This window comes from Coptis chinensis, chromosome 6 (genome assembly GCF_015680905.1).
Source record: "Coptis chinensis isolate HL-2020 chromosome 6, ASM1568090v1, whole genome shotgun sequence".
NCBI lineage: Eukaryota > Viridiplantae > Streptophyta > Magnoliopsida > Ranunculales > Ranunculaceae > Coptis > Coptis chinensis.
The window spans coordinates 68,055,206-68,080,884 of record NC_141461.1 but is presented as its reverse complement, the minus strand read 5'-3'; the positions used below and the strand labels follow the sequence as shown (position 1 = coordinate 68,080,884).

At 37.0% G+C, this 25,679-nt stretch overlaps 3 protein-coding genes across 3 annotated transcripts; all 3 read right to left on the bottom strand.

Annotated features, from left to right (window-relative positions):
• Positions 1–20,019: 20,019 nt before the first annotated feature.
• LOC147494100 (uncharacterized) lies at positions 20,020–20,517 on the bottom strand. The gene has a single exon (XM_086568032.1). It carries the CDS (start codon positions 20,515–20,517, stop codon positions 20,020–20,022), a length of 498 nt encoding a protein of 165 aa, XP_086424158.1.
• Positions 20,518–21,041: 524 nt separating this feature from the next.
• LOC147494099 (uncharacterized) lies at positions 21,042–21,464 on the bottom strand. Its single transcript, XM_086568031.1, has one exon. The coding sequence runs from the start codon at positions 21,462–21,464 to the stop codon at positions 21,042–21,044; it is 423 nt and encodes a 140-aa protein (XP_086424157.1).
• Positions 21,461–24,471, bottom strand: LOC147494098 (uncharacterized). The gene is made up of 4 exons (XM_086568030.1): positions 24,237–24,471; positions 23,242–23,983; positions 22,795–22,987; positions 21,461–22,735 (listed from the first exon to the last, which is right to left on the bottom strand). The coding sequence occupies exons 1-4, from the start codon at positions 24,469–24,471 to the stop codon at positions 21,461–21,463; spliced, it is 2,445 nt and encodes an 814-aa protein (XP_086424156.1).
• Between the last annotated feature and the right edge of the window lie 1,208 nt (positions 24,472–25,679).

Here is a 25,679-nt window from a genome sequence, read left to right as displayed (position 1 = left end):
TTCACGGTTTTCAACACGAGTTACCGTACGAATACCTACGCTAGATACATGAGATATGCAATACTTTCAATCATCCGGGTGTTTTTGATGATCAGGTTAAACTAAGAGTGTTTCCCTTCACTCTAGTTGTCAAGAGCCACACATGGCTTCTATCTCAGATGCCCGATTCTTTTGATACATAGGAAAAAGGTAGTGTTCTCCTTCATGAAGAAGTATTTTCCATCGAAGAAACACAAAAGAGATAGTAAGTAAGATATAATTCTTTAGACAGAGTCCAAGTGAGATATTCTCCGAAGCATGGGATAGATTCTCTGACCTGCTCCATTCATGTCCTCACCAGAAACTAGAAAATCCCACTCTTGTCTAATGTTTTTTCAAAGGTTTTATCCAAGAATACAAAGTCACACTAGACATCATGAGTAATGTAATTTTTTTGTTAAAGGTGCTAAAGAAGCTCTAACCTTTCTTGAGAAACAAGCAGAAAAGAGTACACATTGGGGTGACACAAACAATTACAGAACATCCTAGCCCAGTACCTCTAAAGCCAATGATATCTTTGAGGAAAAATCCGATCCAAAGATTAAAATACTAATCGAAACCCTCACAAGAATAATAGATGCCCTCGCAACGAAACAAAAAGATCGTACTCCTCAACTAGTGATAAGAGCCCAAAACTGTAGTTTTAACCACTTAACAATATTGCTTTTAGACCAATTATGTGATTAATAAGTAAGAGTTAGCACTGTTATCGTGCTTTTGTGTATTTCAGGTATTGGAGTCGAATATGTGAAGAAAATCTCCTTTTGCGAGATAAAGGAGCAAAGGTTGGTTGCTAAGAAGTTCTATGATTAAAGGCCTAGATTGAAGGAGAAAAAACCTTTTTAAATCCTGGTTAAAGCTGAAAAGTCAAAGTCAACGCGGGCAAAAATAACGCATAAAAATCAGCAGAACTTCCAAATGCTGTATCTTTGGACTCAGACCTTGGAATTGGACCTACCATACGCCAAAACGACCGACTCGGAACAAGATTTCTAATGGTCTAAGCCTTGACCAAATCAGAGGAGCAGAAGTGGACGACAAAGCTGTTGAAGTCATTTCCAACTGAAAACCCCTTTGTGGACTGAAGTAATGAGGTTTTAGGCTCGATTTTCCGACCCAAAACATCGCTCCTAAGCCCATGCACGAAATTGTGGATCTAGCCTCTTCTATATAAAGAGGAGTAAGACTTAACTCTTAAGTAATTAGTTTTTAGATAGAAGAATTAGTTTTTATATCCAAGAATTAGTTTTAGAACAAGGAATGAGTTTTTTTAGAATCTGATTTAGTTTTATAATAAAGAATTAGTTTTACATGTTAACTTAGTTAATTATCAAATACTTAGTTTCTAATTCAGTACTTAGTTATTTTTAGTTTTGTCTTAATTTCATTCATAAATTCAGTTTTAATTCAGTTTAATTCTTAGACTTTTTCCATTAGATTAATAAAGTAATTGTTATTCATTAAATAATGTCTTGTTCTTATTGTTCTTGTTCTAGAAATGATAGTTTAATGAATCAAGGCTAAAACCTCCATTAGAGGGGTTTGAGGAAGCCTCGATGAAAACTTGATTGTATTAGCGTAGAAATGGTTTTAATAATCTATTCCATTCTAGAAAGTAATTAGTTCACCATGAGAATAGGTTTGATTGCTTCACATGTTGATTATTAGTTGATAGAGATTACCATGAACAATTAGGGATTAGAAAAACCAAATTGTTATGTGAAAATATTGTAATTTGGATTACAACAATTCTATGTTAGTTTATTAAGGTGGAATCAAATTCCCCTAATTCCTTCTCATATTGTCAATTTAGTATTGAATTTCCATAGTTGATTTATAACATCTTGATTAGTTAATTTGCCATCGTAGCTAAATTTCATTCCATTACTCTCATCATTTTGTTAGAACACATGAACTAGAAAACTTCACATCTAAACGAACTAGGAGTGGAACAAATTCTCTGCTCCAAATATTGCATTGATAACGAGAGTAGATAACTTCGATACATTAGAGTAAAAAATTGCATTTAGTTTTACTTACATTTAAGTTTAATTACTTATTCGTAGGTAAAACTATCATTTTTCCTTTTATCAAATGGCACCTCTGCCATCTTAGTTGTATTTAGTTTCATTTCCTTTCGTAGTGTTGATCCTACCAAAATCCCATTAAACCCACCCACCCTTGTTTGGTTCTAATTGTGGTTGTTTACTTTAGAATTGATTTTTTTTTGCAAAAATACACTGAGCGCGCCCCGTGCCTCATTGTCTTATTTTTGAAGCGTGCCCCACGCTAAAGTGCCTGGACATCGTCTAAGGCAAGAGCGCGCCCTACGCCCTTGTTAGACAAATTTGAAGCGCACCCCGTGCTAAAATGCTTGGACTTCGAGTCAGGTAAGAGTGCGACACGCGCCCTTGTAAGGCAAATTCCGAGAGCACCTCGCACCCTCTTCTGAACAGCCCGATCATCACAGGTTAGTACAAACTTCCATTTCTTCAAGTTATTCAGTGTTTCTAACTTGTTAAATACACTGAGCTGGCGTATACAAGACGTTATTCATAAGTGAAGCAAGGAGGCATTCATGTACTTCTTTCTTCCACTCTTCGCATCTCCTGTTAGAGGATTTATACTAGCATATCAGGGTTGTTTTGACTGTTGTCGTGTTTCTTGAATAATGGACTTAACCTTGCATGAGATTAAGGGCAGGTAAAGAAAAAATGACTAACATAATCTATCGTGAATGTCAACACACACACCTATCTAGTATACCACACACTACACCTGAAATAATGGCTGAAGAAAGAGAGACTCCTCTCTCTGACTTTTACAAAGCCCTGAACGATAGCCCAAAATCTTGCATCATTCTTGCAGACCCAGTGGGGGATTTATGAATCCCCCTGAATATATTTAATTTGTTACCAGTTTTTCATGGGTTAGACCATGAAAAACCTTATCAGCATATGTATAGGATTGAACAAGTTCTTACCATATTCCATCATCCTACGGTAGGTGCAGAACATATTAAACTGAGGGTGTTTCCTTTCACCCTAGTCGATAAGACGGCGTCTTGGTTAACTGCCCAAGGGCCTAATTCTGTGGACTCATGGGCCAAACTTGTTCAATTGTTTATGAAACATTTTTACCCACCACTGAAGATAGAGGAAATGCTTTCCAAGATTCATTTTTTTCGCCAGAATCCTCATGAATCCTTTTCAGAGGCTTGGAATAGTTTCACTGATCTTCTTATAGAGTGTCTACATCATAACCTTGTGAAAGACACGTTAGTTCGTGCCTTTTTCAAGGGACTTTTACACCACCATAAAGAAGTCTTTGATATAATGAATGGGGGTAGTTTCCTCACTAAAGGAGCCTCAGAGGCTTATAGGTTTTTAGTAGATCAAACAAAGCGTAATAATAACTGGGGGGGGGGGGGGTAGTGACGATATCCCCCGCTCCGCTAGTTCTTCTTCAACAGTTAAGGCTGCCGGTATGTTTGAGATTAAACCCGATCCTGAGCTTAAAACTTTAATCAAATCTCTCACTAAAAAGGTAGAAGCTATTTCTGTTCAATAAAAGTCTACCCATGTCATGAATGTCAACTATTCCATGTAATTTCTATTTGAGTCCTGAGCATCCCGACTCCTATTGTCCTCTCATCTATGAACAACAACCATCACAACCAGATAATGTTTGCTACATTAATATCTATCCTATTCCTAACGACCCTTGGAGACAAAATCCCAACTTCAGTTGGAGAAATAATCAACAAGTTACACCTCCAGGGTATAATAATCAAAATGTTAAGTTAGCAAACAATTACAACCAAGCTCCACCACGATAAGGACAACGACAAGGTAATTATAATAATTATAACAATAATAATTATAATGCTAATAGAGGTATCGTTCAGGTAAATAATAACTATCATAACCCACGCATTAATAATCAACATGACATAGTTCTTGTCACACAACCTGTAACAACCACTCCTCCACAATTGGATCATTTTGATGCCTTTATGCAAAATCAACAACAAATTTTACAGTCCATCCAACTTTCCTTACAACGCAGTTAACCCAAGAGAAAGTACAACCAAAAGGTGTGTTTCCAGGTCAAGCGATACCTAATCCTAAAACAACAAACACAACCTTTGAGGTAAACGGTAATACTAGTAATGAAAATGAAAACGTAGGTGAGCTAAATGCCATCACCACTCTCCGTTCTGGTAGAGTGGTTGATAACGCCGTTACTATGCCTGTAGGTACCCCACCAGTAGTCCCTACACCATATATTTTACTAGATACCGAAGTAGTAACTGAAGATCCTACCCCTATAGAGGTACCAGTTAAACCACAAGCTAGGAAACAAAAGGCTAAGGTTAAATATCATGTTGATCCATATGCTAAATATAGAGAGAAACCACCGTTTCCCCAGAGATTAGCCATGTTAACCAAGGATACGAATTTAGATGAGATTAGGGAAGTTTTCAAAAATTTAACGATAAACCTACCCTTTCTTGAAGTGATTAAAAAGTTACCTCACCATGCTAAGTTTCTCAAAGAGTTGTGCACTACTAGGTGTAAGACAAATATTCCTAAAGATGCCTTTTTAACTTAACAGTTTCCAACTTTATCCGAACATAATGGAAATTGTTAAGTACAAGACCCCCCGGTCATCCCCATCGCATAATACACCTTAGGAGATTCCCACACGACGACCGCGCTATTAGACCTGGAGGCGAGTGTTAACTTATTCCCTTATTATTTATATAAATAAATAGGTCTACAGGAGATGCAACCTACTAAAATGACGCTGCAATTAGCTGATCAGTCTATTAAGTATCCTAAGGGTGTGGTTGAAAACGTGCTTGTTAAGGTTTAGGATTTCTACTATCCTGCTGATTTTGTTATCCTCGATACAGAAGTTGTTAACAACTCTGTTCCGATCATTTTAGGGTGTTCTTTCTTGGCAACTGCCAACGTACTTATAAACTGCCGCGATGGTTCGATGTCCATGTCTTTTGGCCATCTTTCTGTTGAGGTAAATGTTTTTAAAATGATGAAATAGTTACCATATTCATCTATAGATGGGGAGGTTAGCATGACCGAGAGCTTAGCTCAAGACTATTTTAATAACTCATTTCCAAAAAACAAGATGCATAAATTCCTTTCTTTTGGAAGTTCAGATTTTGAGGATGACTCCTACGTAGAGGAAGTCAATGCCCTCTTCGAGTCTACACCTACCTTAGATCCAACTGTAGCTCCATCTACCAAGTATGAAGATTTGATATCTAAACAAGTCTTCACTATTCACAATGAGGAACCTCTAGAAGCCTTTATCGACATTCCTCCAACCCTTGTGTTTAAACCTCTTCCATCTAAGTTGAAGTAAATTTAACTTGATCCGGACAGTAGTCATCCGGTAATTATATCTTATCTGTTCTGTCTGTGGATGAAGATGCACGTTTGATTAGGGTGATTAGGGAACATCGTTCCGCGATTGGTTGGTCCCTTGATGACATTAAGGGGATTGACCCTAATGTATGCACACATCGTATCCATTTGGAGGATAATGCAAAGACTTCTCGTGAACCTCAACGTCGCTTGAACCCTACCATGAAAGAGGTGGTCAGGGAAGAAGTCTTACAGTTACTCGATGCGGGTATCATATGCCCAATCTCCGATAGCGAATGGGTAAGTCCTATTCATGTAGTTCCTAAAAAATCGGGGGTTACCATGGTACGTAATGCTAAGGGGTTTCCACGCGTGTCCCTATAAAATAGAGGATAGGTATTGATTACAGACGTTTAAATGCCATGACACGAAAGGATCATTTTCCTTTACCATTTATAGATCAGATGCTCGAACGTCTAGTTGATCATGCTTATCATTGTTTTTAGATGGCTACTCTGGCTATTTTTAGATTATTATCGATATTGATGACCAAAAAAAGACTACAATCACATGTCCTTTTGGAACATATGCCTATAAACGAATGCCTTTTGGCCTTTGTAATGCTCCTGGTACCTTTTAGCGGTGTATGATTCATATATTTAGTGACATAGTAGAGCACTTCATGGAAGTTTTCATGGATGATTTTTCTATCTATGGAGACTCTTTCATTGACTGCCTGTCTAACCTGTCTAAGGTTTTGACACGATGTGAAGAGAAGAGTCTGGTTTTAAATTGGGAAAAATGTCATTTCATGGTTAAAAAAGGAATAGTGCTAGGTCACATTGTATCTAGTGATGTCATAGAAGTAGATAAGGCCAAACTAGATAAGATAGCGTCTCTACCTATACCACGGACTGTCTGTGATATTAGAGCCTTTCTAGGCCATGCAGGTTTTTATAGGCATTTTATCAAGGATTTTTCAAAAATAGCTAGGCCTTTAACTAATCTGCTTTTAAAGGACGCCATTTTTTATTTCAATTATAAATGTAAATAGGCTTTTGAAACTTTAAAAGCTGCTTTAAGATCTGCACTGATTATACAGCCTCCCGATTAGTCTAAGCCTTTCGAACTCATGTGTGATGCTAGTGATTATGTTGGTGGTGCTGTCTTGGGAAAAAAACTAGATAATAAGTCCACTGTTATTTATTATGCTAGTAAAACTTTAAACAATGCTCAAAGAAATTATACAACTATGGAAAAAGAATTTTTAGTTGTCGTTTACGCTTTAGATAAGTTTCATCCTTATTTGGTTGGTACTAAGACTTTAGTTTACACGGACCATGCAGCCCTTAGGTACCTTCTCGTGAAGAAGGATGTTAAACAGAGATTGATCCGATGGATTCTTCTCCTACAATAGTTCACCTTAGAAATTAAGGACAAAAGAGGGGGAAAATGTAGTTGCCGACCACTTATCTAGACTAACAAATGACGATGGTAGTAATTCTGAGTCCATACCTGACTCTTTTCCTTATGAGCATCTGTATGCTATTTTTTCTACACCATGGTATGCTGACATTGTGAATTATTTAGCCTCTGATATTATCCCTGATGCTTGGTCAAGAAATGAATGTAAGAAGTTCTTGGCCAGAGTCAAGCTATACTACTGGGATGAGCCCTACCTTTTTAAGTATTGTATGGATCAAATTATTCGTCATTGTATTCCCCAGTGGGAATATAATGAGGTTCTATCGTTCTGCCATGACAAAGAGTGTGGTGGCTATTTTAGTGGTATGAAAATAGCTGCTAAAATTCTTCAATGTGGGTTTTATTGGCCGACCCTTTTGAAAGATGCCCAAGTGCATTGCAAGACGTGTGTTCGTTGCCAACAATTGGGGCAAATCACAAAACGTAATATGATGCTTCTAAATCCCATTATGGTAGTAAAATTTTTTATGTATGGGGCATTAATTTCATAGGTCCTTTTCCTATTTCCCACGGTTTTATTTATATTCTTGTTGCCGTGGACTATGTGTCTAAATGGATAGAGGCCATGGCTTGTCGTAGCAATGACCATAAGAAATTTGTGTTTTTTGTTAAGGAATACATTTTCTATTAGTTTGGTATTCCTAAAGCCATCATTAGTGATGGTGGAACACATTTTTACAACAGAGTTGTTGCTTTTCTAGTTAAAAAGTATGGAGTTACACATAAGGTGGCAAGTCCTTATCATCCTCAAACTAGCGGCTAAGTAGAAATTTCTAATAGGGAAATCAAAAAAATCTTAGAAACAACTGTAAATCCTGATAGGAAAGATTGGTCTAAGCGTCTAACTAATGCCTTATGGGCATATAGGACTGCTTTTAAAACTCTTATAGGTATGTCTCCCTTCAGACTTATATTTGGGAAACCTTGTCATTTGCCTGTTGAATTGGAGCACCATGCTATGTGGGCTATAAAAAGCCTTAACTTCAATTTTGATGAGGCGGGTGTCAAGCACAAATTGCAATTAAATGAGCTTGAAGAAATCCGTAGCGATTCTTATGATCTTGCAAAGGATTATAAAGCTTAACATGAAACGTGTTCATGATAAGAAAATCTTGCGCAAAGAGTTTGTGGTTGGTCAAAAGGTCTTGTTTTACAACTCTCGTTTGCATATTTTCCTAGGGAAATTAAAAACCCGTTGGTCTGGTCCTTTTCTAGTTACTGAAGTCACCCCTTACGGGGCAATCACCTTGGTAAATCCCAAGGACAACAATACATTTCAAGTTAATGGCCAACGGTTAAAACATTTTCACAAGTTAATGTCCCCTGATGTGGAAGAAGTCCTTTTATAAGACCCTGTCTATGGGGACTGACCTTTGATGTTTGGTGTACTTCCTCTCACTTCCATATATTGGTAAGTGCACCATTCAGGTAACCAGGCCCTCCCTATGGAGTGTGTGGATGTAAGTACTGGATCATAAGTCCACGTTTAACATAATTCACGTTTCCTACTCTTGCAAGTTTTCTCGGTTTTTGAGTCATGTTTCTCTATGGTGTGAATTATATCCTTATTGCCTTATTGTTTTTCCTTATATTAATCCGTATTCATAAAAAGTAAAAAATATTAAAACCATAAAAATAGTAATCTAACAAGTCTCGGGAATCTAACTTTAAAAGACCCACAGTTTTAAAACAAATTTTCAAACTTCGTTGTCAAAAATTTGTTTGGGGGTGGGGTGTTGGTCTTTCCATTCTTGATTGCTTCCTATTCTTGTTGTTTATGCCGCTTAATAGTATTTTGATTCGGGTTGACATTATCTATGAATATAGATTTCATTTGTTTGCATAACTTACGTCATTCACGCACTTTGAGGTGTTTCCCCACCTTTTTATATGTCAACCACAGTTAGAATAGAGTGTTTGTGGATCATTGGATTGGAAATTCTCTCCTGATCGTTTTCATAGGTCCTTCACAAAAATTGGACCGATAACGAGTCGAGAAATTTAGTTTTAAGTTTGGGCGCATAGGGACGGAATGGGCATTTTTCAAAATTATTTGGGCTTGGGCCCTCAATCTCATAGTGACGTCCACAGAATTAGCAAAAATGCATCACATTCTTCTTCTCCATTCCGCCTTCATCAACCTCCATTAAAAAAAAAAAAAAAAAAAAAACCACCGATTCTTCCACTCAATTAAAACAACACCCACTCTAATTTTGCCCCATCCAGTTCATCTTCTTCACTTCCGCCTCCAACAGTTCACACTTAAAAAAAAAAAAAAAAAAAAAAAAAAAAAAAAAAAAAAAAAAAAAAAAAAAATCTCCCAAATCAAACAACCACTCAAACCAAAGTTCGATTTCTAGTTTCAATACCTCTCATCCACCTTACCCTAAACCCATTTTCAATTTTAAACAACAATGGCCCAAAAACGCAAAATCTTCCCCGAACAAGTTTTCAAATTAGACCATTTTGCACAGTTTTACAACGATGAGATGAAACATAGGAATTGGGCAAAAGTTGTGGTATATGGAGGATGATTTTTATCATTCGGATTTGGTTCTGAATTTTTACAAGAAGTGGGAAATCGAGGATAGGAAGATTTTTGTGAAGGTGAATGGTGTGAAGAGAGAAGTGAGTGCTTTGATATTGACTCATGTTTTGGCCATTGAGCCAAACCGCCACCTCGTAGCCACAGTCTAGGAATCCCAGTATGGTGGGGGGGTAGAGACGTTGATGAGAGAGAATGTGTTGGAAGGACAGTACAATGTGAAATCGCATTATGTATGACAGTCATCTCTGAGAACCAACCAACTGGCTATAGCTCAGTGGGTTGGTAAAAATATCATTGGGAAAGAGAAGTTTAGTGACATCAGTCTGAACTGTCTACACATACTCTGGGTATTACAACAAAAAAGGTATGATTTTTGTATCATCGACTTCTTGTTAACTATGATTAGAGGAGTTGGAGTAAGTACCGCACCCTTTCCTGTTTTGATCACTAAGATTATGTTATCTTTTGGAGAGAAACTGAAGTTTGAACGTATTATGTTGAAGTTGCATGAAAATGCAATTGCTTATACGGAATGTATCCAGAAGACGTGGAGATTGCCGGAAGATAGGGTTGTGGAAGATGTTAATTCGGATGATGAGGAGGATGATATGGCATGTTTCGAAGCCAATGCCTTGGAAAAGGCTACCTTTGATATAGAATGCATGGCATTGATTCATCGTGGCCAGCGTTCTATCAACACCATTTGTGAAGACATCCGGACTAGGCAGACTACCATGCATCAGAATTATGAGGAGCTTAGGACTACCGTGGATACCCTAGTCCACCGTGATAAGGAGCGCGAGGAATCCATGAACACATATCTAGAGAGTCAGCGGAAGTTCCAAGTGGAAGTGCTATGATGCTTGCGACCCTATCAGAGTTCTACTTCTGACGAGTCTGAGAGGCATGAGCATCGTCGACGTAGGACTGATGACTCAGAACCATCCTCATCTCGTGGTTTGTAGTCTAGTTGTGATGTGTTTAGGAAATTTCCCTATTTTTGTAGAATTTTATTTCTAGTTGTTTAGAGTATTAGTTAGATTTGGATTATGTAATCGATTTCGACTATTTGATTGTTAGTTGAATTTTTAATTTAATTTGGTTTTTGTCCAAGTGGAAGTGCTATGATGCTTGCAACCCTATCAGAGTTCTACTTCTGATGAGTCTGAGAGGCATGAGCGTCGTCGACGTAGGACTGATGACTCAGAACCATCCTCATCTCGTGGTTTGTAGTCTAGTTGTGATGTGTTTAGGAAATTTCCCTGTTTTTGTAGAATTTTATTTCGAGTTGTTTAGAGTATTAGTTAGATTTGGATTATGTAATCGATTTCGACTATTTGATTGTTAGTTGAATTTTTAATTTAATTTGGTTTTTGTCCAAGTATGCGATGATTTTTCCATGAATCCCACCTTCCCGAATTGTTTGGGGGTGGTATTAGTATTTTTTGCATTGCTTTTATCTTATCCACCGTTTTAGAAGTTAAATTTTGCAAACTGTGAAAACATGAGTTGTTGAGAATGTTGCCAATATTGTTGTGGCTAAGATTATATATTGTTGTGGTGATGGAATTTCAATGAATAGAATTAGGAAGTTGCTATTTTAAATTCAACCAAAAAGCTATTGGTTTATATTTGGAATATGCACCTAACTTGTTTCCATTTTGGTTTTAGAAATTTTTGTTTTCATCATCCTGCCTTAACAATTTTGGCAACTTGTGGATGTTGGTTTTAGAAACTAAACCTCTATAAATACTTGATTCACTTTACACTTACAAACCACACCTCTCACCTTGCACTCTCAACTTTCACTTCTCACTTTTCTCTTAGTTTTTCACTGCAGAGCACTCAATGTATACGGAGCGCACCTCGCACCCTTCACAACCTAATTGTGAGAGCAACCTGCGCTATAGCGCCTGGACCTCGAGCAAACTAGGAGCGCACCCCGCACCCTTCACAGGTCGATTCTGAGTGCACCCTACACTGAAGCTTGGACCTCGACAAAGACAGGAGCTCACCCTACGCCCTTCACAGACCAATTCTGAGCGCACCCCGCGCCTTGACCTTCATAACCACTTAAATTTCTGATTTTTTGTGAGTTTTTCCTAGGTTGTTTGCATCACTTCTAGAGTGTAATTGTTATGATGACATCGCCTCATATCATACCGGAGTAGTCTTTTGAAGATTTGTTCAGAAGTGACACCTATGGAGGATGGTTCCGTGATAGAATCGTGCAATCAAAATGGAAACATCTAATGGTAAGTCCTGATGACTCGTATTCACCTCAACTTACTAAATATTTCTATAATAATTTAAGGTTCTTTTGTCGACCAGATGGAGAACAAATGTTCTCTATCGTAGTTAATGATACGACTATGGATTTCAGCAAGTTCTTAGTTGCTTTTGTTGTGGGACTGCCTATGCATATTCGTACAAACTCATGGGGATATCTAATTAATAATGGATACCTTTATAACTATGAGTACTTTCATGAGACCTATGGGGGAGGAGTTTTTTGTGTAATGGACCGAGGGCAGTATAACATAGCCCTTGGTAGCCTGTCCTTGAACGTAGGCCTTTCCATGTTTTTCATTTTGATGAATATTTTAGGGGATTGCCAGTTTACTTCTACACATAGTACTGCTGGTGATGTTTTCTTTGCTTTAGCTGAGGGACGTTTCCTATATGACATTCCCAAGGTTTTAGTGGCTAGTCTAGCTAAAGGCCATAGTATGAGGCATAAGTACCTTCTTATGCCTGTTTTGGTTTGTCGTATCATGTGCTGTTTTTTCCCTGATTTATGTACCCACTACACGGATTGGGTTGGGGTTGAAATTATGAGACCCCCAATTGTGTTGTTCGTTCGTTTCGTGTTATGACTTGGCCGGGATGGAGGCTACAACCTCAATGGGTTGCTACTTACACCTGATCGGACCGAGTAACACTAAACAGGTTAGCACGGGTTAATGATACAAGGAGAGAGGCTTGGCATGTTATCATGGTGTGGCAGGACGCAAAAGAACCTCACTTCTATGTAGACGAGGATGATGATGCCTAAATGCTGGATAAGAGGCAAGTTTTTATTTTTGTTTGTGTATGCTTATGTCCCAAGCAATTTACTTTTTAGTAACCCCATAACGGGTGGAACTCATATAGAGTTGTGTCTATTTTTAATTACATATATTAGTATGTTTTAACTTTGTTTTGCAGATGTTCCAAAATTTCACGCGTTTCTATGGTATTTTCCTACCCTTCTTATGTCAATACTTTGAGGACAAAGCATGCTTTTGTTTGGGGGTGGCATAGAAACACGAGTAATTTAAGGCACATGTTAGGATATAGATATGTACAATATGCACTTGTTTTCTAGTAAAAAAAATCAAAAAATCAAAAATATAAATAAAAAGTTATGCTATACACTTAGGAATATTGGTATTGTTTTCTTTCTCTATGCTCTTAATAATCTAGAAGTTTCACGTTAGCTTTTGCATTAGAATAATTTTTAAAAACTTAGGTTAATATGTAGGTAATAATCTTTGCATCTTTCTATAAATATATTGCATGAGTATCTATGTTTGTATTGGCAGTAAGTATCTGAAATCTAGGTTAGTATACTTATTCTACAAATCCTGTGAGAATATAAACTAAAGCCTTATATGAGTGAAATATTTCAGAAATGACACAAAAGAGATGTAAATTATGGATAGAGAAATCACACGTCCACTTGCTTGATCACTATGCCATATCCTAAGCGAGATATAGTCAGAAATTCAAACCTTATGAAATTATTTTCCGCTAGTCGCCCCTTTGAGCCTTTCTTTAGCCTTTCTAAAACGCAAATCCTTTACCTTTTACAAAACAAAATAAAAATAAAAATCAGCCTACCCATTCTTTGAATGAGTCTGAGAATAGAGATGAAGAATAGAAAAGAGAAAGACCTTTGAAATCAAGAATTTGTTAGTTGCTCCAAATAAGAAAAGAAAGTTTCCATCCAAAGAAAAGAAAAAAAAAATAAAAAAAAAATAAAGAGTTAGAACTCCAAAAACATAATCAAATGAGTAAAAGCCAAAGAAAAAGAAAAAAAAAATGGCTAAGGATGGAAACAAAGTAAGAACAAGGTTTTCTCTAGTTACATAATATGAAAACTCTATTATCTCAGACTGATTCTTTTTGAATATCTATTTCCTTCATTATTAAACCATCACTTAATCCCTGCAACACCTAATAAAGACCTCTAGCTCAATTAGGAATAGGTTAGTGTGATAGTAATTGGCAGATGTGTTTGATCGACTTCGGCTTCCTTGTGTGTCATTGAGATTGTAAGGTAAAGTGTGCCCACTATACACTGGAGTAGCGAAACTTGAGCGGAAAAATCAGAGTGTTTTTGTCTTGACATTTATGTGAGTACCTACTTAAGGACGTTATTCCAAAGTTTCAGAAACGGACCTGTTAGTGCATTACATAGCATTACTCATTATATATATGTTTATTCATAGATGATTTATTATTATGCATATATTAGCTTAGGTTTCGACTTGATTATTCTGTATTCATTGCTAGTAAGATGGATAGATATTTGAGGATAAGTAAGGAAACAATAGTTTTATTTCATAGTCGTTGTAGTATATATGAAGTTTGTGAGTACCTTCATTGGAAAACTCTCATGAAGCTATAACTTGTCTACTAGGGAATTCCTAGTGGTTTAAGGCCTTACTGCATATGGTCAATGTAATCACACTTGGCGAAACGAGATTAGTCAGAACTCTATTTTTGGTCACTTATCCTAATTTCTCATATTTACTTGAGGACAAGCAAAATGTTGTTTAGGGGTGGTTTGATAAGAGCCCAAAACTATAGTTTTAACCCCTTAACAATATTGCTTTTAGACCAATTATGTGATTAATAAGTAAGAGTTAGTACTGTTATCGTGTTTTTGTGTATTTCAGGCATTGGAGTCGAATATGTGAAGAAAGGCGTTCCTTTTGCGAGATAAAAGAGCAAATGTTGGTTGCTAAGAAGTTTTATGATTAAAAGCCTAGATTCAAGGAGAAAAAACCTTTTTAAAGCCCGGTCAAAGCTAAAAAGTCAAAGTCAATGCGGGCAAAAATAGCGCATAAAAGTCAGCAGAACTTCTAAAGGCTGTATCATTGGACTCAAACCTCGGAATTGGACCTACCATACGACAAAACGACCGGCTCGGAACGAGATTTCTAATGGTGTAAGCCTTGACCCAATCAGAGGAGCAGAAGTGGACAAAAAGACTGTTGAAGTCATTTCCAGCTGAAAACCCCTTTGTGGATTGAAGTAATGAGGCTTTGGGCTCGATTTTCCGACCCAGAACATGGCTCCTAAGCCCATGCACGAAATTGTGGATCTAGCCTCTTCTATATTAAGAGGACTAAGACTTAACTCTTAAGTAATCAGTTTTTAGATAAAGGAATTAGTTTTTATATCCAAGAATTAGTTTTAGAACAATGAATGAGTTTTTTTAGAATCAGATTTAGTTTTATAATAAAGAATTAGCTTTACATGTCAACTTTGTTAATTATCAAATACTTAGTTTCTAATTTAGTACTTAGTTAGTTTTAGTTTTGTCTTAATTTCATTCATAAATTCAGTTTTAATTCAGTTTAATTCTTAGACTCTTTCCATTAGATTAATAAAGTAATTGTTATTCATTAAATAATGTCTTGTTCTTATTGTTCTTGTTCTAGAAATGATAGTTTAGTGAATCATGGCTAAAACCTCCATTAGAAGGGTTTTAGGAAGCCTTGATTAAAACATGATTGTATTAGCATAGAAATGGTTGTAATAATCAATTCCATTCTAGAAAGTAATTAGTTCACCATGAGAAAGAGTTTGATTGCTTCAAATGCTGATTGTTAGTTGGTAGAGATTACCATGAACAATTAGGGATTAGAAAAAACCAATTGTTATGTGAAAACATTGCAATTTGGATTACAACAATTCTATGTTAGTTTATTAAGTCGAATCAAGGTGGAATCAAATTCCCCTAATTCCTTCTCATATTGTCAATTTAGTATTGAATTGTCGTAGTTGATTTATAACATCTTGATTAGTTAATTCACCATCGTAGCTAATAAACTAGAAAGTAATATCGTTTTGTTAGAACATATGAACTAGGAAACTTCACATCTAAACGAAATAGGAGTGGAACGAATTCTCTGCTCCAAATATTGCATTGATAACGAGAGTAGAGAACTTTGATATATTAGAGTAAAAAATTGCATTCAGTTTTACTTACATTTGAGTTTAATTACTTATTCGTAGGCAAAACTATCGTTTTTCCTTTTATCAACCAGTCATGAACATAGATATAGCACCATGCACTTTCTGTTTCGATTTAAAACACGTATTTACCCATTGTCCTTTGCTCAACAACATTGCATCCCTTCAACCAGAAGAAGTTTGTGCTTTCAATGTACCAAATGCATGATGGAGGCAACACCCAAATTTTCAATGGAATACTAATCCACAAACCCAACCACCTCCAAGGTTCACAAATCATGTCAAACCACAAAATACATTCAATCAGTTCAGACAATGACAAGGTACCTACAACAATAAGAATAGTTTCATCCAATTTTAACTAGAACTACTAAAATCCACCAATCAACAACCAAAGAGACCTAGTTCCAGTTACCCAACCTATTAGTGTTCTGTTAGATAAAACATCCAAGATGATGCTATTTTGATACAGCAACAATCTCAAATATTGGTGTCCATACAACAATCTCTAAACCTATAATCTCAAGAAAAAGCCCAAAAAGGTGTGCTCCCAGGACAAGAAGTTTCCAATCCTAAACAAACAAACATAGCCTTTGAAGCTACAAGTGATCCCAAGTAAAACACTATCATGAGTTACGGTCTACAAATGTAAAAGAAATCCTTTTCCGCAATCCTATCTATGAGGATTAAATCCTCTTTTCCATGATGTATTTCCAATCCATTCATTCTCTTACATTTGCTTTAATTGAATACATCATAAGACATAACTGGACCACTCCACTTGGAGTGTGTGGTTGTAAGTGCCGGAGCCTTGAGTCCACGTATACCTTGTATATTCTTTGTTAGCACTTTTATTCATAGTTTGAGTAGTGTACCTTTATGGAGCAAGTATACATTTTTTATTTCTTCATTTTACATTCTTTTTAAAATAATTTTCTTTTCCTGTAATTTACTTTACATTTCCTACTTTATGTTATTTCCCACTTTTCTGTCTTACATAAGTTATTTCTTTCAATCTTCACTATTGACGTTTAAGTAGTCTTTCCTTTATAAAGAAGAGATGTGAAACAAAGCAGAGGTGAGATGGTGATTGGAGGTGTATTACGGTTTCTTTTCATTGTTGCTTTGCATGCTTCGTCTTATATAGGCATGCCAAACCATGGGATGGTTGACAATTAGAGCCCTTTTAATTTGATTGTCTTTGAAGTTTTGACTAAACAAAATAGCAATGTACTACCAAAAATGAATCTAGATGATTTAGAGAGAGTTTTTAGAGTTTAGAAACCTATAAAAATAGAATATAAATTAAAATAAAATTTCCTAATCGAATTTTACCACAAACCCTAGTTTGAAAAGACAAAAATAACCTTGTTGTAAAAACACTCAGATTTGATGAAATTTTGACTCGAGACTAAAGAGACCATCTCAAAACCAATGACTAAAGTAGAATTTTGTAATTCATTTTGAAAACTATCTGACCATAAAGCATGACTTCCCTATCAAAATTTCGAGATATTTTGAAATTTCTGACACTAGGTGACGAAATTTTTTAAAATAGATGAGACACGAAATGAAGTGATTGGAATTACGAAAGAGAATTTTTTTCAAAATAATGATTAGGAGTTAGGTCTTTTTATGGTAGATCCCCAAGACGTAATATGAGTATTTTAAAGTAAGATCATCGAGACTTTTGAGTCCTTTATAGTCAGATCCTTAAGACTTTTGAGTCCTTTATAGTTAGATCCTTAAGATTATCTATTCCCATCCACTAGGTTTCATTTTGTAGGAATTCTTCTGATCTCTCTTAGTAGGTGATTGACAAAAGTAACCCTTACACCAACAATTGTCTCTTAATGGCTGTAATCCAGGGCAAGTTTCAAAATGACAATTCTTACCCCATCCTAGCTTATGCACTCTCCTTTTACGCGTGAATGAACTTTTACCTAACCCTACACAAGCGATAGAAATAATCTTCCTTTGAAGTTCAACGGGAATAAATCTCACAAACTAACAGGTGGTGAACACTTAGGTTTCCATCTCAAAACTATTCTCTCAACAACACGCTTGCTTCCTGTAGACATTTTATACTCAGTGTACTACAGTTATAAGACTTTGACTTTGGTGCTTGCAACTTTTCTCAGTAAAGGATAAAGCTATAAAAGTCTGAGAGCCCGACTATCGGTGGCGATTATACTAATGAGATCCTAAGGAGTCAAGCTTATGATGCTTGGCTTCCTCTTGCAAGAAAATTAAACTAGACAGAGTAATAGGTTTAGCAAGACATAGAATGTATAGTAATCTTTAAGATGTGTAGGTAACTTACCCCAATTCTCCACTTCAATATTAGTTTGATACACCAGATCCTTGAGAAAAATTGCTTCCATGTCTCTAGTAAGCAACTCCATAAAAGGTTTTAGTCGATGAGCATTAACTTTGAAACGAGTCCTCCTCTTCAAGTATTTTACTTCAATTGCTCTAAAAGGTGTCACATGCCTCACTATGAATGGTCCCATCCATCTAGATCTCAACGTTCTAGGAAAAACTTCTAGACGAGAGTTGTAGACCAGAACCTTCTATCCAGGTTCAAATTCTCTTTTCAGAATTCTTCTGTCATGTAATGTTTTAGCCTTATCCTTGTAAATCCTTGACTTATCATAAGCATCACTTCTCAATTCTTCTAATTCACTGATATGAAACTTCCTCCTTTCTCCTGCTTGATCTAGGCTTAAATTAATTTCCTTCATGACCCAAAAAGCTTTATGTTATAACTCAATAGGTAGATGACACATCTTTATATACCAAACGATAGGGTGACATTCTTATGGGCATTTTTAATGTTGTTTTGTATGCCCATAATGCATCTTGGAGTCTAAGAGACCAGTCTTTCCTTGAGGGATTGACTGTCTTCTCCAGAATACTCTTGATTTCCCTATCTGAAACTTCCACTTGACCATTTGCCTAAGGATGATATGGTACTCCATACTTTGCCATTAGATTACCAAAGTGAGATCCGATATCACTGATGATGGCTCTCGATGCTCCAAACCTTGGTAGAATAAATTTCTTCAAAAAGTCCATGACAACTTTATGATCTGCGGTCTTTGTAGGAACTGCTTCAATCCACTTTGAAACATAGTCCACGGCTAGTATAATGAAAGTGTAACAAAAAGAAGGTGGAAATGGTCCCATAAAATCTATACCCCATACATCAAAGATTTTTGAGATAAGGATCGGTTGTTGAGGCCATTCGAACCTTTTCTAGGTCTTACCCAAAAATTGGCATCTCGGGCATGCTTTGTAATAAATGTTTGCATTTTTAAAAAGAGTAGGTCAATAGAGTCCAGCTTGTAAGACCTTGTCTGCAGTACGTTGGGGACCAAAGTGTCCTCCACAAGGCTGATCATGACAGAATAATAGAATGAATTCATGTTCTGATTCAAGGATGCATCTTCGAATGATCTGATCTGAACACTTCTTGAATAAGTATGGATCATCACAAAAACAATATATGGCTGATAAAAGGTAAAACGATCGTTTTACCTACGAATAAGCGATGAAACTCAAACGTAAGTAAAACTAAAACTATTTTCTTGCTTATATATCAAAGTTATCTACTCTCGTTATCGTTCAATATAGTTGGAGTAGAGAATTCGTTCCACTCCTAGTTTGTTTAGGTGTAACGTTTCCTAATTCGTGTAACCTAACAAAGTCGTGAGAGTAATGGAATTGAAATTAACTACGATGGTAATTCAACTAATCAAGATGCGATAAATGAAATAACAACAATTTAATACTAAATTGACAATATGAGGAGGAATTAGGAGAATTTGATTCCACCTTGATTTGACTAAATTAACTAACAAAGAATTTGTCGTAATCCGAATTGAAATGTTTTCACATAATAATTGGATCTATCTAATCCCTAATCATTCATGGTAATCTCTACCAACTAACAATGAGCATGTGAAGCAATCAAACCCATTCTCATGGAGAACTAATTACTTTCTAGAATGGAATAGATTACTACGTCGATTTCTACGCTAATAAAACCAAGTTTCATCAAGACTTCCTCAAACCCCTCTAATGGAGGTTTTAGCTTTGAATCATTACACTATCATTTCTAACACAAGAACAAATAGAACAAGTCATTATTGAATAAGTATTAAACTTTATTAATCTATTTGAACAATAATAATAATGATTCACAATGAATTAAAACTGAATTGAATTTAAAACTAAGATTATGAATAACTAATTATCAATTTTTTTTTCCAAATAAGCTAGGGTTCGGCCGACCCCCACCTGTATTAATTAACGTTTCCTTACATATATAGTTCCACTTTCATCCTCGTTTACAATGTTCTGTACAACAAAATCCAGAGGATGAGCAAAATGCACAGTAGAAAATTCAACATTTTCAACATTTCTATGTAAACTAGCAAAATAATCAGCTACCCTATTCACTTCTTGAAAAGCATGTGAAAAAGATATGAAACTGAATCCTTCCTTCTTCCTCTCAATATCCGCCACTACATCTCGACAATACCAAGGAGGTTCCTCAATTTTGTTGATTGCATTGACAGCTCTTAGTGAATCCGCTTCTATTTCAACCTCTACGTAGCCTTCTATCAGACATCGGTCAAGACAGACCTTTATAGCTTTCAGTTCCTGGAATATAACTGACGCCATACCACCACTTCCACTAAATGCAGCCAAAACCCTGCCTTCATTATTTCTTATCACTCCTCCATGTCCCGGACCATAGATATCTAAGGCACCATCTGTGTTTGCTTTCAATCTCGTACCCATCGGAGGAACCCATGCACAATTCGTTTGCATCTGTTGCTTGAACTTACCACTAATGCCGATTCTGAGAAACAGTCCTCTTCCACTTTCACTATCTCTGAGTTCGGTCTTAGCACTTGTAGATAGTTTCTCAAATCTCTTACCATCTTATTAAACACTGCCTCCGGAGGTTTTCCATTATGTCGAAAGCGTCTTGAATTACGTTCCTTCCATATATAATCCACCGATGCACATATGAACACCTTATAGATTTCCCCCACCTCAACATTTTTACACTGTCGAATTATCGAAAACCATTCCCTATTCGCATTAGAGGCATCAGTATGAATTCCCAGTAACTGTTTCACCCTTCCAAAGAAATTCCTCGAATATTGGCACTCAAAAAATAAATGCGCTGAGTATTCCCTGCTTTCATTACAAAGACAACACACCAAACTGTTTAGGATCTTCTTATGCACTAACCTGTCCTGTGTTGGTATGCTATTAGAAAAGAGCTGCCATGTGGAGAAGGAATGGCGAGGCAGAACTCATTTCCCCCATACCATACTGCACCAAGTTTTCTTTTCTCGTGCTCTGGTCAAAGCTTCGTAAGCGCTCTTGGAAGTAAATTTGCCACTTTGATGGGGAGTCCAGATGATGAAGTCTTTGTCTAGGTGCGAATTGATTTGTACTTCATTGATTTCCTCCTTCAATCGTGTCGCCTGCAAATTTTGGACTTCTGAGTTCCATGAGCCAACGGAAATAAGGATATTTACTATAGCATTCAGTTGAAAATCCCATGCAGCTCTCGCCTCTGCATCTTCGATCAAAGGAGATCTTGAACACCAAATATCATGCCATAAGAGAGTGTCTTCACCATTAGCAATTTCATATCTGATAAACTTTTTGGCTTCCTTCCTATTCTCCAAAATGTTTCTCCACGTCCATGAGCAGTCTTTTGGGATACTCATGGACCAGAAAAACTTTTCTTTAATGTGTTGCTGCCATGTCCAGTCGACCCAAACAGTTTTTCTCTTGTGACCACCTTAAAAATCAAACCACAGTAGGCTCCAATGTTCCACCTTTGTAAGTTCATGACTCCCAAACCCCCTTCCTCCTTAGATAGACAAACAGAACTCCAGCTAGCTTGGTGATGCCCTTTCTTCTCTGTAAATCCAGTCCACAAAAATTTTGCACATATCTGTTGCACTTGTTCAAGAACCGTAGAAGGTAGTATGAAAGTTCTGGACCAATATGTATGGAAAGCAATAAGCACAGAGTTTATAACTTGTAATCTTCCTGCATGAGACAACAGCTTTGACTTCCAGATCGAAATCTTGTTAGTAACCTTCTCTACTAACGGCTGACATTCTCTAATCCCCAACCTTGTAGAGATGAGTGGAATCCCCATATATCTCACTGGTGGTTTAATCAATTCTATTCCCATAATCTCGGCTAAAGCTTTTGCATCCGGTTTGCTAAGGCCTCCATCTAGTAAAGACGTTTTGTGAGAATTGATCTTTAATCCAGTTGCATCTCCAAAGATTTTTAATCCTTCTTTAACCGCTTTCACTGATGCCCTATCACCTTTGCAAAACATAAGAACATCATCTGCAAAAGCTAGGTGGGGCAATCCCACCTTGCTACATTTGGAATGAGATAAGATGTCCTTATTGTTAATACATTGCATAAGGATACTAGTTAGGATTTCCATCACCATCACAAAGAGATAAGGTGATAATGGGTCACCTTGGCGAATGCCTTTTTGCCCGACAAAGAATCCTTCAAGAGACCCATTGATAAGGATAGAATATGAGGGAGTTGCAATGCATATCTCTACCCATTTAACCATATTTTTCGGAAATCTGAAAACTCTACACATCGCTATTATAGAGTCCCAACTCACCGAGTCATAAGCTTTCCGTATATCCAACTTTATAGAGCATCTGGGTGTTCCATACTTTCTGTCATAGCCTCTGAGTTGTTCATGAGAAAGTAGGATATTGTCCTGTATAGATTTGTCAGGAATGAACGCCGACTGATTAGAATGAACAATATCATTTATCACCTTCTTAATCCTATTTGCTATGATTTTAGATATGCATTTATACACCATATTACATAGAGCAATAGGTTTAAAGTCCTCAACCTTTGTGGGGTTGTGAACCTTAGGAATAAGACAAATGAACGTGGCATTAACACCTCTCGGAAATTTACAAACTTTAAAAGCATTGAGAATGGCCTACATAAAATCATTCCCAACAACAGCCCAACAACTCATGAAAAAGAACGGGGTGAAACCATCTGGTCCCGAGTCGCCTTCTTATTCATGCCAAATAGAGCTTCTTTCACTTCATCCGGAGAAATATCACTTTCTAGCTCTGCTTTCATGATCAGTGATACAACTGCTTTGACTTTCAAGCTGTTAAAGAAGTCTGTGCCACTTATCTCTTCTGATTCAGACCCCAGTATCTCACCGTAGATTCCAGAAAAGCTTTGCTCACCTCAGCTTGACCAGTCACAGTATCCCCACTATGGTTTTGCAGACACCAAATACCACTCTTGGCCTTTCTTTCCTCTAAAGCTTTAAAGAAAAAAGTCGTACACTTGTCTCCTTCCGTTGCCCAAGCTTCATCATATTTATCCTTAATCTCAGCAGCCTCTATTCTTGCTAGCTCACTGTATTTCTCTAGAGCTATCTTTTCATTTTGCCCTAAGAACAAGTCCCAAGGCTTGTTTTGCACTTACCTTTGCAAATCGTATAGAAACTCCCTTGCCTGTTGCACTCTTGTATGGATGTCAGAAAAATTCTTTCTAGCCCATGGCTTGATTTTGTCCTTCAAGAGTTTAAGCTTTTGCATCAATATATACATCGGATTGGTATACAGCTGAGTTGCCCATGTTTCCATCAGCATATTTTTAAATTCCTTATGCTGCACCCAATGATTCTTGAATCTGAAAGGCAATGCTTTACTGTCATAATCATACCAGTAAAGCAACACTGGTGAGTGATCTAAAATTCCATGCGGCAGAAACTCAACCCTTGAAGTAGGGTAGATATCATTCCAGAGACTGTTAACCAAGCATCTATCGATTTTGGTCATGATCCTTCCTCTTCCCACCACTTTGTTATTCCACGTATAGAAAAACCCATTAAAACTCAGATCCGATAACCCTGCTCTTTGGATACACTCCACAAACTCCACAACTTCTCTCGGATGCATTGGTTTTCCACCCACTCTTTCTTCAGCTTTAGAAATGTTATTGAAATCTCCAACAACAGACCAAGGCACCGTAACTGTACTGTGTATAGCTGTAATATCCCTCCATAGCCCAAGCCTGAGCATCTTTGAATTCCTTGCATATACCACCGTCAGTAAAAATGCTTCATTGGTTGGCTTGAATCTAACTTGACAATGTATGAACTGATCAGATTCATGCAACTTCAAAATATCTATCTTGAATGGATCCCAGCACACCCATATTCTACCTGCGGATCCTTATTGTAATTATTTGTGTGAGCCCAGAGTGGACAACAGATATTCCTAATCACATCAAACTTCTATTGTCGCACTTTTGTTTCCAGTAAACAGAAAACACTCAGCTTCTTATTTACTCTAACACTATTAATTTCCCTCGCCTTCTCTATGTCATTCGTACCTCTGACATTCCAAAATCCCATGGATGTTATCATCTACGATTTTTGTTCTTGGAGCTTTTAGGTCTGCCCCTACCCTTCTTACCTTTGCTCTTCGTCTTGGGTGAAGATTCCTGACTCGACTTCTCACCACACACTCTACCTGACCTTGGCACCATCCCACTAGATTTCTCTGCAGTTGGTGTGTTTAGAATTAACACGCTATCAGATTCCACTATTTGGTCATGAAAGTATTCCATATCCCCATCAGGGACTTCTTCACCTTGGAACTCTTTCGTCTCATTAATGTCAGCCAGCATGTGGAATCTACTTTCTTCCATATTAAAAGCCTACAACAGTTCCTCTTCTATCATCTGCACTAGGTCTGCACTTAGTTCCTGTTTAGATATAACAATATCTTGCTCTACCGCATGGTCATCACTCACTCGAGCTACCTGCCACTCCACCATGCTATTACTATTATTATTTTGACCCTCAGTTCTCTGTGGCTCTTGTTGGCCTTCTATAACTCCTTCAATTTGGCCTCCATTGATCCCATTATCTGTTATCTCTATGATTGCAGACCTTTCAGTATGGCTGTTCCTGTCTTGCTCTCGAGATTGGCTAGTTCCGATCATTTCAGTTACAATTTCCTCAGAGCTTTTCTGCCTCCATTCTGCCGCCTTATTTTTCTTCTTATTTCTCCTTTGCTGACTCTTAGATATCCTGACATTATTATCTTGTGAGCCTTGTGTTACTGGTACATCTGTTTCCTTTTCTTTATCCAGCCTTTGTGCATTTAGTTGTACCCCTTGCTGAGTCTCCGCATAATCCCCTCTGTTCACTCTTATACATTCTGCCACTAGATGCCCTACTATTTTGCATTGATTACAAAACTTGGGTAAAGTTCCAAATTGTACCTTCTACCAGAATTCAACACCTAACTCAGGCACTTCAACAAATATTTGATCCGGAATAGGTTTTGACAGATCAATATCTACCAACACACTCGCATAGTATCCATTCATACGTTCCAGCGAATTCATGTCGACTCTTATTGGGCATCCAAACCCCTACCCAAACTCATCAAAATATCCACTTCCCAATATTCAAATGGTAGCCCCAGAAACTTGACCCACACATATCCAGAAGTTTGTCTATACGTCTCAATATTAAAGTTAGGAGTCCATTTGAAAAATCTCATCAATTGTTCTTGAAGATACCAAGGACCTCCAAAGAAAATTTTGTTGAAGTCTACTTCATTCTCAAACCTGAACACCACATACCCTTTCCCCAAAGGTGATAGATTTAATGGCCCTGTAAGAGCCCATTCACTGTCAACAGTCTTCCTGATAGTGCTAGTGTTTAGAGTGGTACCATCCATCCGTGCTATCAGTGCATACTTGCAGGCTTCTATACCCTTTTCCACCGATTCACGAGAAAGTTTCATCGCTGGTTTATCATCTTTTCTTGTCGGCATAGGTAAAGAAGACACATCAACCGTTTGTTTCATCTTACCTTTCGCTATATTCACATATGATTCCTTAGT

Excerpts from the sequence above, each read along its gene's own strand:
- LOC147494100 (XM_086568032.1), bottom strand. The coding sequence starts at position 20,517 with ATGGGTACGAGATTGAAAGCAAACACAGATGGTGCCTTAGATATCTAT.
- LOC147494099 (XM_086568031.1), bottom strand. The coding sequence starts at position 21,464 with ATGAGTATCCCAAAAGACTGCTCATGGACGTGGAGAAACATTTTGGAG.
- LOC147494098 (XM_086568030.1), bottom strand. The coding sequence starts at position 24,471 with ATGGAAGAAAGTAGATTCCACATGCTGGCTGACATTAATGAGACGAAA. Across the intron at positions 22,988-23,241 it reads TTTCTATACGATTTGCAAAG|CTTTTCTGGAATCTACGGTG; the intron begins GTAAGTGCAAAA and ends AGGTGAGCAAAG. Across the intron at positions 22,736-22,794 it reads AGGCGACTCGGGACCAGATG|GCCATTCTCAATGCTTTTAA; the intron begins GTTTCACCCCGT and ends GATTTTATGTAG.